General features: G+C 37.3%; 1 protein-coding gene across 4 annotated transcripts; it reads right to left on the bottom strand.

Annotated features, from left to right (window-relative positions):
- Positions 1-283: 283 nt before the first annotated feature.
- On the bottom strand, positions 284-12,519 carry LOC102580002 (histone-lysine N-methyltransferase SUVR2). 4 transcript variants are annotated; one of them, XM_015313924.1, is made up of 10 exons: positions 12,231-12,519; positions 10,288-10,514; positions 10,111-10,143; positions 9,533-9,998; positions 7,725-9,127; positions 7,294-7,559; positions 6,612-6,678; positions 6,463-6,513; positions 5,561-5,657; positions 284-844 (listed from the first exon to the last, which is right to left on the bottom strand). In XM_015313924.1, exons 2-10 carry the CDS (start codon positions 10,468-10,470, stop codon positions 825-827), a joined length of 2,586 nt encoding a protein of 861 aa, XP_015169410.1. In that variant the 5' UTR covers positions 10,471-10,514; positions 12,231-12,519; the 3' UTR covers positions 284-824. The 4 variants fall into 4 exon arrangements, with proteins under 4 accessions (XP_015169410.1, XP_015169411.1, XP_015169409.1 ...); XM_015313925.1 differs by having other exon boundaries at positions 9,533-9,986; positions 10,099-10,143; XM_015313923.1 differs by having other exon boundaries at positions 10,099-10,143; positions 12,234-12,518.
- Positions 12,520-13,060: the final 541 nt, after the last annotated feature.

Consider the following 13,060-nt stretch of genomic DNA (forward strand, 5'->3'; position numbering starts at 1 on the left):
ACTACCTTCTTTATATGTTATTAAGAGCAACACTGACCTACTCAAAATAGTTGAAAGACAATATTGACCCATTTTTCCTTATGTAGGAGCAAATTATTGATAAAAAAAATATTTTGAGCAATTAGTTGAGCATTTTCTTTTTAGCCAAAAACACAACGATGAGAACATTTTTGAGCAAAAAACATAACGAAGAATAACATTGACCTATTCAGGTAACAAACATTTATAGACAGGCTACGACTACGATTAATACCTGGGTAGCAGAAGGTCAGCAGCATTAATCTTCACCAGCAAAATAATATAACATACAGTAAAAACATTTTGAGTGGTAAGTATTACAAGGCTTACACATCCACCATAGTGTTCTTGTCCAGAAAATATACTGAGATTCATTTTGACTTCAAAAGAAACAAAATGGGCAGATAAAAGAGCTTAATGAGAGAAGACACGAGAAAAAAAAGTTGCAGAAAAGTAAGACTCAAGAAAAGGCGCCGTCTGCAATATGCTAACCTCATGCCATAGAACAAAAGGCTAAGTATTCTGGCATATAGTCCTATGGACCAAAACATCATTATATACAACCAAAATGCAGCTAACCCAGCTCTGAGTCACATCCTTGAAACTTCTATACAAAAATTGCGCTTCGATAGTGTCATTTATACAACTATAAACATGTTTAGCATTGCATATGCACATCGGCGCTAGAACCCTTCAGAGATACAAAAACATCATCTTAACTTAGTTCGAACACAACAGCTTCGTGAACTGCCCAAAATCAGGAACGTGGCAAAAAAATACTTGGAGAAGATCACCATCTCTGGGCTCTACCTTCTTGATCTAGATCCTACAAGGCATAATACAAAGTGACTAATGGTACCAAATCTTAGCACAACATTCATGACTTCTAAGTATGAGTCAAGGCACAAACTCATGAAAAGTGATTGAGAAGATTATCAACCAGACCTTCAGACATTTTTTTTCCATTTTAACAGTAAAGAAAATGAAACTTGGGCCTAACTCAACCCCAAAACTAGCTCAAGAAGTGAGGATTGTCCAAGCCATATTAAAGATCCATCACATAAACAACCGATGTCCCCCCAATGCATGAACATATCCACCCATCCCGTAAACAAACTTGCACATTAACAAAATCGGGTAACTTTCTATTGCGGAAAGCTGTGTCAAAAAATCAAAGAAAATATTGCCTTGCTCATTTTTTACATTTCCACACATCACTATCCATAAAGGGAAAACCCCATTTTTTAATTTTGGGGTGTATTTCTCTCTACATATTCACCAATTTTCTCTCTATAAAGAAATGAAAAGGTTTTATCTTTTGGTTTTGTGGGTAAAAATTCTCACTCAATAACTTCACTTAGAGCTTTTAACTTGGCTTTGGTGGATATACATCTCTCTCAACACTGAACACTTTCACTTCCTTTCTCTCTGTAAGGAAAATAAATGTGTTCATTGGTTTGGTTTGATGGGTATATCTGTCTCTAGATTTCACCTGACTTTCTCATTTAAAGAAAAGAAAACTAAAGTTGGATTTGTTTGGTTGTGGGATGTAATTCTCACTCTATACTTTCATACGCTTTCACTTTTAGAAAAGGAAAATTATTTTTGGTGTACATAAAAATTTCACTCACTTTCCCTTATTTATTTTTATTTAATAAGAAAAACGAAAGTTCACTCATTTCTATCTATGGATGGAAAGGAAGATTTTATTTATATCTTTCTTTCTCAACCTTTCACCTGTAGAAAAGAACTTTTTATTGGTTTGTCATGTATTTTCCTCTCAATAAATTCACCAATGTTTTCACTACAAAGAACAAGAACCATTTTAACTAAAAATATAATTAACTTTTAAAGAGATACTAAAACACAAACTCTCTATTTAAGAAAAGATTTTTGGTTAATTTAGATGTTTAAAGAACTACAAAAAAAAACAGGGAAATAATTTTGAATTGGCCGGGGCCAAGGAGGAGGGGGAGTTGGTTGTGACCAGTTGGTTGTCCATTTTGACCCAAACCGTATTATTTTACTCAACCAGTTTAGGTTGAGTTGAGTTCTGCACAATTTCATTGACTCCATCTCATTTGACTCGCTGAAACATGACTCAACCCATCCACCATTTGACGCACCTATGTTGCATTTGTTGGTCAAAAACTTCTGGAATTTGCTTCAACCAAATGCTGTTAGAGAAAAGTCTTTCAGTTTCTGCAGTACCTCTAGTGTCAGGTTAAAAGCTACTCCGGTCCGGAAAAAAGATGGATTTTTTTAGCAATTTTCAAGAGCAAACACAACCTCTATTTTCTCTCTAGGATTAGACAGACTATTAACTTCAAAGTATCATTCCTTTGGTGGAGTTACAATTGCTAATGAAATAGCAAAGACCAACCATATACATTAGAACAAATATTAGAAACTAAATCATCAATCAAGCAGTTTCTATTTGCCTTGGTGATGAATGTATTGACACGACAAATTCAAGGTGAGGTGCCATGGTGTATATTATTTGCATTTTGCAGATGACGCGATTTTTATTGACGAGACTCGTGACGGAGTTGACGCTAAGTTGGAGGTTGAAGACAAACCTTGGAGTATAAAGGGTTCAAGTTGAGCTAGACCAAGACAAGTATTTGAAATGCATGTTCAGTGAGATGACGCACGAGGCTGACGAGGAAGCGAGGCTTGATACACACGCCTTCCAGAAGAGAGGTAGTCTCAAGTATCATGGGTCTATTATCCAGGGAAACGGGGAGATTGATGAGGATGTCACTCACCATATTGGTGCAAGGTGGATGAACTATAGGCTTGCATCCAGAGTCTTGTGTGATAAGAAGGTGCCACCAAAACTTAAAGACAAGTTCTACAAGTGGTGGTTAACCATTATGGTGTATGGGGTGGAGTGTTGGCCAGTCAAAAACTCTCACATCCCGACAATGAAAGAGGTGGAGATGAAGATGCTTTGATGGATGTGTGGGTATACTAGGAGAGGTAGGATTAAAAATGAGGATATCCGAGATAAGGTGGGAGTAACTTTGGTTAAAGACAAGATGCGCGAAGCGAGGTTGAATTGGTTCGAGTATGTGATGAGGAGATGCACGGATTCTCCAATGCAGAGGTGTGAGAGGTTGGCTATGAATGGATTCAGAAGAGGTGATTAGATAGGACATGGCACAATGACAGCTTACCGAGGACATGACCTTAAATAGGAAGGTGTGGAGGACACAATGTTATCAAAAGCGAAAAGTGCAGAAAAACTTCATTGGAGCTTTAAGAGTGAAGAGCATATAAAGAGTGAACTTTAATGAAAAAAGACGCAAATGGAGAAAATACAAATATATATATATTTAGTTCAAGACTAGTAATTATAAACCATCATATCGTATAATATTAAAAGTGGAAAGCTTCAAAGTGCAAAGTTGGATACTATTTTACCCCTAAAATAAATCAAAATAACCATCTCATTAATGATTAATTAAATAATAAATTTTAAGTACCACTAGGCTGGATTACATATTCAAGTGAGGAAATAAGAAGTTGCATGTTAAAACTAATTAGTTGTAATTCCTTTTCATGTGTTTTAATTACTTACTCCTTAATCCCTATCTTATATGGTAAATGCTAATAATACCTTTTGCAGCCTCTTCAAATTCCTATAAAAAATCCACACGTTCTTGCCTTATTTAAGGTTAAGCTAAATGTTAATAATTTCTTTTATAGCCTCTTCAAAATTTGTAGAGACACTCACAATGTTTTTGGTTGCCTTGATTAATGTTATACCCAATGTTAATAATACCATTTACAACCTTTTAAAATTTGTACATGTACAGAACTTATGGCATTGTAGCCGTTTTTGGCCCAATGTTTTCCTTCATTAATCCAACACCATCAAGGATGATTTTATATTTCCTTTAGTCATTAAACATCTTATATGAATAGACATCAAGCATATGCCTGACCCTCACCATTGAATGAAACAAACTTAGCAGGTATGACTCGTCCACTTACATTTTGTTTTGTTACTTAAAGCTTAAAATTCTCTCATATATCATACTCCCTCTATCCCATTTTATGTGACACCCTTTCCTTTTTAGCCTGTCCCAAAAAGAATGTCACCTTACTATAATTAGAAATAATCTAACTTTAAAATTCCCTTTTTACCCTTAATGAAATGATTCTCAGCCACACAAATATCTAAGGATTGTTTTAGACCACAAATTCCAAAAGTCTTGCCTTTTTTCTTAAACACCATGTCAAGTCAAAGGGTGCCACATAAAATGGGACGGAAGAAGTATTCCTTAGCTGATCCCTTTTATTATCATTATTTTTTGACAATTAAAGTTATATTAAGAAAAAATTTGGACCATTTCTCGATTTGTGTGTCATCCTATCATTATTATGTAGCTATAATAGTTTCATTTTTTTCTATTTTATCTGTATAGTTTCTCATATTAATTCAAATGAACATTACCGCCTAAGTTTATCTAATTCCAATAGTTTTCTTGCAGCATCAATCGGAAACTGCTTCACAATGTCCAAAGGTTTCAAAGGAAATATCAATTGTTTAGTGTTGCCTAAAGAGGCTTACTGGTAAGGAAAATATGTCTTAAAGCCTTGATGACGACACTAATGAGCACATTAAGTGTGGCAAAGCGCTCAACACGCTTTGAGTTTCGCTTCAAAGCTTAAGCATGCCTCTGACAACACTGGGAGGACACAAATTAGGATAGAAGATTAGTAGGTAGGAGTACATTCATACTAGTAGGTAGGAGTGCATTGTCTTGATGTGCTTATGAGTAGTCATAGTGTTACTCTTGTAGTTTCTTGTTCTTCGATTTCTGTTACTATCTGTTGTTTCGTGTAGTTCAATTATAGTATTATTTTGTTGTAGTACTATACTACTACTATATGTTGTTTTTGTTATTATTTGTTGTCTCTTATACTTCCATTACGTCTTTTTCTAGACTATTTTTGCCTTGAGCCGAGGGTCTATCGGAAACAGTCTCTCTACCTCTGAAGTAGACGTAAGGTCTGTGTGCACTCTACCCTCAACTGACTCCACTTTGTGTGATTACACTGGGTATATTGTTGTTGTTGACTGGTGAACAGTAATGAAGTTACTGATTCTGCAATTCCTTCTAGGAATCTGCTGAAACTTAATGAACAAACAAAGTTACTGATTCTGCAATTCCTTCTAGGAATCTGCTGAAACTTAATGAACAAACAAAGTTACTGATTCTGCAATTCCTTCTAGGAATCTGCTGAAACTTAATGAACAAACAAAGTTACTGATCCTGCATTTTCTTTCGGGAATCTAGTGACAAGCCATAACACCAATTCCATTGGTAATATCTGTTCGGATGGCAGAATTACCAACTAACATTAAGAAATTGTAAACACACTTAAAAAAAATATTGTTTTCTGCAATAGTTGCAGATAGACACAATTCATGTTTTCTTTTTGATAATTTGGGCAAGTTTACAACTTAACTACGACAATTTTCACAAATTCCAACCATAAAAACCAGGAGATGATTCCCAATATTACTTACGGCTTGGACGTTTCATATTTCGGCAGAACTTGCTACTGCAATGGCAGCTAAATGCTTTTACTGGATGTTCAAGATCATCAAAATCAATACCATAATCCTGCAAGAGCCAAATCTTATGTTCATCAGGCAGATACTAACCAAATAGCAAAGCATATATTCTGAAAGGTATGGAGGCATTAGGCAAGCACCTTTTTGTATCTACCAGGCGAACACTCACGGCACAAAAAGACTACACATGTTGAAATGGTGAGCCACCATTACTTACTAATATTCGTGTCATAATGGAGTAGTTTGACATCCCCACTCCTTGGAGCAACAATTTCTGTATTGTTGACTTATTTCAATTGGTAAGTTTGAGCATTTTCAAATAACTGCTTATGTTTTCTCTCAATGATATCAACACAAATTTCATCTAATTATGCTGCTTCTTGGCATATTTAGGACATAGCTCAGTGTTATTGACTATCGCAATATAGAACACAGAAAGTTGACATTTTGAATTAACTCTCAAAATCAGGGACCTAAATTTGATTTCACTCCATTAACGATCAACATAGGCAACCATAATTCCCAAGTAAAGAGGAGATTTTCATTGTGCTTAACCCTTTATGATTAGAGTAAACCTAAAACACAAACATCACTTTCACATTTTCAAGATATATCACATCATTACAAGCTCTAAAGTATTAAGAGAGAAAGAAATTAACAAAAATTGTGGCCATGAAAGAGTGACATAGGCTCAATGTAAATGGAATTGTCAGCACACGATCAGAAAACACATAAAAGTTGGTCCAAAGCAAACCAGACCAGTGTACTTATAGTGGTAAATCAAAGAGCAACAAAACAAGTGCAAGTTGATACAATGAACCTGAGCATGTGACAATGAAATAAAGCCTACTCACCCAAGTGAGCTCCTCCATTGCCTTAATTTTTCTTGTAGTGAAAAAAGCAAGCTGCAAGAAGCAATCACATGAAATTATCCAACAAAGCTATCAATGTGAAGGAATGGCTCTTGACGATGAAATGAAGTTTAAAGATTCAGGGAGCATACATGATAGTAGTGGTGATCAGGAGTCTCTATTTCAACTGGTATTTCAACCAAATTTGAATCGAAGCATCTGGACCAGAACAACAATTAGAAGTAAATGCATCAAAAATATGTTCCCGACATCTATGTATGATTAAACATCAAACAGATACAAAATGCATGGTTCTCTTTGCCCTCTTTCTTTATTGTTTTTTTTATCCATTTTTGTTTTTGAATATTCTTACATGACAAGAAGATGCAAATTGCTAAACGCATAGTCTCTCTGGTCTGCCAGAGGCGAAGTAGTTAAAGGAGCTAAACGTGGGAATGTAAGAAAAGAAGCATGAAATGAGCAGAATTTATTTATAAAACAGGATGTGGATGTTTAATGGGAAGGATATTGAACAGTTAACACTCAATAATGGGCTTTGCTTGACGAGCAATATGAATTATCATTTTTTTGTTTTTTGTTAATTATGAAAAAGAAAGGTTGTGTGAACTTGAAAAGTGAGGGAAAAATACAGAAGTTCAAAGATGCACTGAAATCTAGTTCAAAGTCAAGTAGGAGACTTACCTGAGGACAAGTGAACACAAATTTAGACCTAAATTCAATCAGATTGTTGTTTTTGTTTTTAATGACTAAGCCAGCCCAAGCTGGAGAGATACAGAAAAAGATAAAACTTGGGATCCATCTTTGCAAACTTACCTGTGATTGATGAACCTGGCAACATTCCCATAAAATGTAGCATCCAAACAAAGAGCCTCCTCATCCTTTAGGACACCCTCTGAACCCCAGTCAGCATCCAGCAGGGCTGGATAAGAATGTTCCTCCCCATTGGGGCTCCGTGAAACACGATCAAAGAGTTCTGTGTTGGTCAGAACTTCTCCAACATATTCACAGACAAAAGCACCACGAGGAAGGTCTTCAAGGGTCCGCAAGCCCCATCCTTTCCCCTCCGGAGTCATAAAGACCTGAAAGAAGAGCAACAAGTATAGAGCAAGTTAATAGTGGGAACCCAACTATGGTTTTGGAAGGAGCTTGTGGAGCTCAAAGGACGACCACAATAGCAGTTAAATTTAAGGCATTAGCTATTATGACCGTGATCAAAGACAAAATCAACATACACACATTCGTACCTGTAACTTATGGCTTATACCTCGCTGTACTACACGGTTGCCACATTGTTTACTACAGCCACATTTCCACCAACACTCTTTTATGAAGTTTCTCATCAGATGACCTTTACAAGCTTCTATAATGTCCTCATTTTTTGATCTTTCCAATGGGCACTCTTTGCAAAAGAACTGGCAGTGTTTCTTGGGGTCACGATTCATGGAAATACATTCTTTAAGAAACTCTTCTTTTATTAGACCTTCCTTTGTGTAGGCGAAATCACCGCCGGTTATGTGTGCACAAGCACAAGGTGTGGACAATGATAAACAATCACCAGAGCAAGTTGAACAACTATTATCATCTCCAATACGAGCCAGAGAAAAGTTTACATATGCATTCTGGAAAACCACATTGGAAGCTATGTAGTGAAATGATGGTGGATGATTGCTATTAACTTCATTCACCAAAGAAATTATAACATTTTCTTGCCCCTTGGTTATATCAATGACTTCAACAGACCCTACATCACGTGGAGTCGCTTCATGCGAAACCACCTCCTCAAGACGACTCTGACTGGTCTCTGGAGCAATACCACAGTTGCCCATTGATGCTGTATGATCAGCTTGAGTGCTGTCTTCACCAAAATAAGAATTGAGATGGGGTATCTCCGGTTGAGCTTCCCCAGCACCAAGATCAGAGTTCAGCAACTCATTTAAGGAATCAAATGTACCTATTTCACCTAGAATTAATTCACATGGAGCCTCCATACTCCATGGATTAGTCTGCTCAATACCATTCTGGTCAGTTTCTGGAGTACTACCACAGTTGCCCATTGATGCAATCTGACCAGCTTGAATGTAGTCTTCACCAATACGAGGAGGAGAGGGTCGGGGTATCTTTGGTTGAGCATCCCCAGCATCAATTTCAAAATTCATAAATCCATTTGAGGAATTAACAGTCATGCTTCTCGAGCCAAAATCATTTTCTGCAGCAACATCTGTGGTTGATTGCAATTCAGGACTATGTTGAGTTCCCAGTTCCAAAACACACTCACACATGTCTTTCATCAGCTTCATCAGAGAAAAGTTAGGGTCCAGGATTTTGTATGATTTAAGACATTTAAGCTCCACCATCTTCATAACTGATTCTACACTCGGCGTATGGAAATCTGATGATCTACAAAGAGCTGGGTCCCAGTTAATAGAGATTTTTACCTCTCCAGATGGTGAGGAGGCAATATCTACATCAGTGTGACATCTATCCTGGACTTCTATCAGCTCACGACTGGTTTTCACTCCATTCAATGAAGTCGTAATTTCCTCACTTGAATCTCTTCCACCTCTTAATTCTATCGCTAACAGTTCAGGAGTTTCTGAATGTCTCCTTGAGGTGTTACCACTTGAAGTATCTCCCTTGTTTGACAGCTCTACGGAATCAAAACAAAGCCATTTAGAAGAGAAAACTTTGTAGATGTTCCCAGGGAACTTTCTGATGAGAATATCAAAGACCAAAGAAGGTAAAATAATTTATGAACTGTAGCTTAATTTATGCACAATGATCAAGATTCCATACAGAGATCCACCAAGATGTCAAAGTTTTAATTTTGTAATCTCCATAGCTTCTATAAGCCAAGAACTATCCAAATATATGGGTATACTTCCAGAATACGAAATGGGTAAACTATGTAAACCAATCTAGTTATGTCTTGTATTCATTTCTTACTCCAGTATAGAGAAACAAAATTGTATATTGGCCAAGGAAAATTTTGTAACCAAGTAAAATAATTTGTGACACAGTAAATATCAACATTTGGCCATCCAAGATTAAATACCTGGGTGAATAACAGCAATAGGAACCTCAAACTGTGGCATATCATCAGTATATGGTTCATCCTTAGGCTTGATTAAAGCAAGGGATCCCGACATCTTCTGTTTAGAGGACAATTCTACACCTGGTTCTGTCTTTGGCTCTTTGAGTTTTACTGCATGGGAAGATTTAGCAGCAACCGAATTCTGACCCCTGGACGCGATTGGAGATGTTTGAGTTTCGTTCAACCTGAGATTTTTCCTAACAGAACTAGGATTTGCTTCCCCTTGTGACTGGTTCTGATAACGAGGTCCAGATAATTCACCTTCCTCCTCCCGCCTAGGCCTTTTAAGAGAAGTCCCGGCACTAGAATTGTTAGAGGAAGGTGAAGCTTGACCTTCTTGATATCTTAATCGCAATCTCTTTAGTGGTCTTTCAGGCTCCTCAGGCACTGCTTCTTCCTCTAAAACTTCCTCTCGCTGCACAAGCGGCTAAGGGACCAATAAAAGATACAACGGAAATGGGGAAGGACAAAAAATCAGATCCTATAGAAATTACAGAGAGACTTAAATTGAACACATGAAAACATACCATATCACGTACTTCATTATTTTCAGGCTTCTTATGTTCTGCCACCTGCAATAGGATGTCAATAAAGAGAATTCAGACTGCATTGAGCACGTTTAATGATTTTCTAAGGAAAGAAGAAAAATGAAGCTCTGACTTGACCAGAAATATGAGAGAAAGAAAAGCAAAGAAAGAAAGATGGATTGGTTGAACCTCTGAATCCTCCTTTTCAAATATAGCATCTGCAAGTGCTCTATAATTTTCCTCTTCAATAAGCTCCCAATTTTTGTCATATAGTTTGAGAAGGCTCTTCAAGATTGGCTTCACCTTTTCCTCAGAGATGCCAATACTTTTCATAGCACGAAATGCCTTCTTTACTCTTGGATTGACCGGCATCTTTTAGTGGATTTAAATGCCAACCTCCAAATTACTCAGTGAGCCTACAAAAACCAGAGTGTATATGAGAAAGAATCAGAGACAGAACTCGAACAAGGCTTTCAGTCATATGTAGCTAAGGATGTTGCATGATATGACAAATAACCAATACCTTCTGAAACTGCATTGCATGTCCTTTACTTTTCCTAATATATATCTCTTTTGGGGGTATAGAGACTACTTTCTATAGACAACAAACCTCCGCCCCCCCGGGACCTTTTTTATCTTGGAGAAACAACAAGCAAAATGTAAGGGAGGTGCACATAAAGAAACAACTATGATCAAGGCATAATCAAAATGAAGGCACCAATTCTTTTTCAGATAACCGATAAATCCTGGGGGTCACCTGGGACTTGGTGCATGGTTTGAAACTCGGTGGATAATGGGTCTACCCCTCTACCTTTCTCCACTTAAATAACACGTTTTTTGGTCCGCAATAACTTGTGATGTGCACCAAAAATGGGTGTAGCAATTTTCAAACAAGAAGGTGCCAAAATATTGCATCATTTGATAAGAGAGTCAAGTCGCACATTATGTTATTGTTGACTAGAGCTGTCTTTTGGCCATGGTGACCAGCCTGCCTTCTGACCCCCCTCCCAACAAAAAAAAAATCCACCCACCACTCTCCGCAAGGAACGCAACCCAGAAAGGAAGGGAAAAGGGGGTAAGGATACTAGGAAATATTATCTTAAGTATGAGCTTAAAACATGGAGATTTATTGCTTTACCACCCACACAAGAGCATCTCTCTATTGTGAGCATATTCTAAAGCTTTACCATAAATGAGTATATAGTGCAACTAAGACTACCCAAAACAAATTGTTTATTTAACCTAAGGAAATCTCATTTATCCTAACCTTGGTGGACAGAGCTACCTCGTACATGTTGTTGGTGGGAGGTACCACATATCCGTGGTCTCACGTTCAAATCCTAGTGGAGACAAAAACACTAGTTCTTTTTTTTTTTATGATAAGGGAAACCCGCAGCCGCTATCATTTGGGTGCACAGGGTTTTACCCGCTCCTATGCAATAGCTCGCAAACCACATAGGAGAGGTAACCCGCACTAGGCAAGCCCGATGCGACGAGCTCGACCTAGAAAGCAAACCCCTTGCTTTCGCTGGCAAGGGATTTCGAACTTGAGACCTCCAACATGAAAGTTCCAAGCCCAAACTATTGGGCCACCTCGAAGGGTAAAACACTAGTTCTTCCTATCTATCCTAACCTTGATGGACAGAGTTATCTGATACATGTTGCTACGGGAGGTAGCAGGTGGAATTAGTCGAGGTGCACAAAAGCAACCCAAACACATCGAAATTCACCTTGTTTTGTTGGCGATGATTCAATTCAACATCTTGTAATTCCCTCTCCCATTTCCCCTACCCCCCTTTTTTTTTTTAACAAAAAAAGGAAGTAACACCCAAAATGGACACATAATCATAAGCATTCCCAAAATAAACTAGAAAATTCAGTCAGTTCAAGCAAACCAGTATCCAAAACATTGAAAGCATCCTTTTCTACTATCACAAGTTAAAAAAAAAATTAAAAAAATCACCAACAAACGAATGTCTCCGCAGATGAACCCTAACTCAGACAAACCACAAATGCAACTCTCTAACTTCTAGCCAAGACAATCCAATGATCAATAAACCCAATAACTACTTGATTTCAGCTTGAGAAAAGGAAAAAAAACGATCAATGTAGGGCAGAGAAAGAGAACTTACGACTATGAAACTGAGGGAGTCGGAGAGTCCGAAGAAGGAGATTGAGACAGTCGATATACCTGAGATAGAGACTGAAAAATATAGAGAAGAAATAGGGCAGATGGGGGAGAGCGTGTAACCACGTGGCTGAATATTAGCGCGTATATAGGGAAACTCAAAGACGCATATTGATACTCAATTGCTATGTACTAGTAGCACCGATATGCTGAGGAAATTACACTAGGCCCAGACGCTCAAGTAGCGCGTGGTGCCACGTTAGACATAGGTGTCATGATGTTGATCATGGTGATTGGTGGAAAAAAATTGTTTGAGTGCCTAAGTGTACATTTAAATTCGTGCTTGCTCATGAATTTGTTTTTCTAGCTCAGACTAGACTATTTTTAAGAAATTATAGGTTCCGAATGGGAGAAGAATAATACAGTTTGTTCTGGTATAAAGTTGAACAAATACATGTATGATGATATGACATTATACATATAGGATATCACGTAAAATATCGCGTAGGATGTGAATTGTCACATAAAATGTCAAGTAGGACTTATGTATCCGTTTGTTCAATTCTTTACAAGTTTAAGTGTCTACTTGTATTGTCACGACTAGGGATGTTCACGGGTTGGTTTGGATCGGTTATTGGTCAAAACCAAAACCAAACCAACTTAATCGGTTTTAAAATTATCAAAACCAAACCAAACCAAATATAATATACATTTATTGGTTAGGTGATTATCGGTTTCGGTTTGGTTTGGTTTGGTTCGGTTATTCGGTTATTAATCATTCACAAAAATAAAAGAAACAATTCATTTAAAATGTGAAAAAAGTGACAACAATCC

This window comes from Solanum tuberosum, unplaced genomic scaffold (genome assembly GCF_000226075.1).
Source record: "Solanum tuberosum cultivar DM 1-3 516 R44 unplaced genomic scaffold, SolTub_3.0 scf00263, whole genome shotgun sequence".
Taxonomy (NCBI): domain Eukaryota; kingdom Viridiplantae; phylum Streptophyta; class Magnoliopsida; order Solanales; family Solanaceae; genus Solanum; species Solanum tuberosum.

Bases quoted from the DNA above. Each gene is read 5' to 3' on its own strand.
- LOC102580002 (XM_015313923.1), bottom strand. From the start codon at position 10,470: ATGCCGGTCAATCCAAGAGTAAAGAAGGCATTTCGTGCTATGAAAAGT. The intron at 9,999-10,098 runs GTATGTTTTCAT...TTGGTCCCTTAG, and splicing joins ATAATGAAGTACGTGATATG to CCGCTTGTGCAGCGAGAGGA. The intron at 7,560-7,724 runs GTACGAATGTGT...CTCTTCTTTCAG, and splicing joins GTATAAGCCATAAGTTACAG to GTCTTTATGACTCCGGAGGG.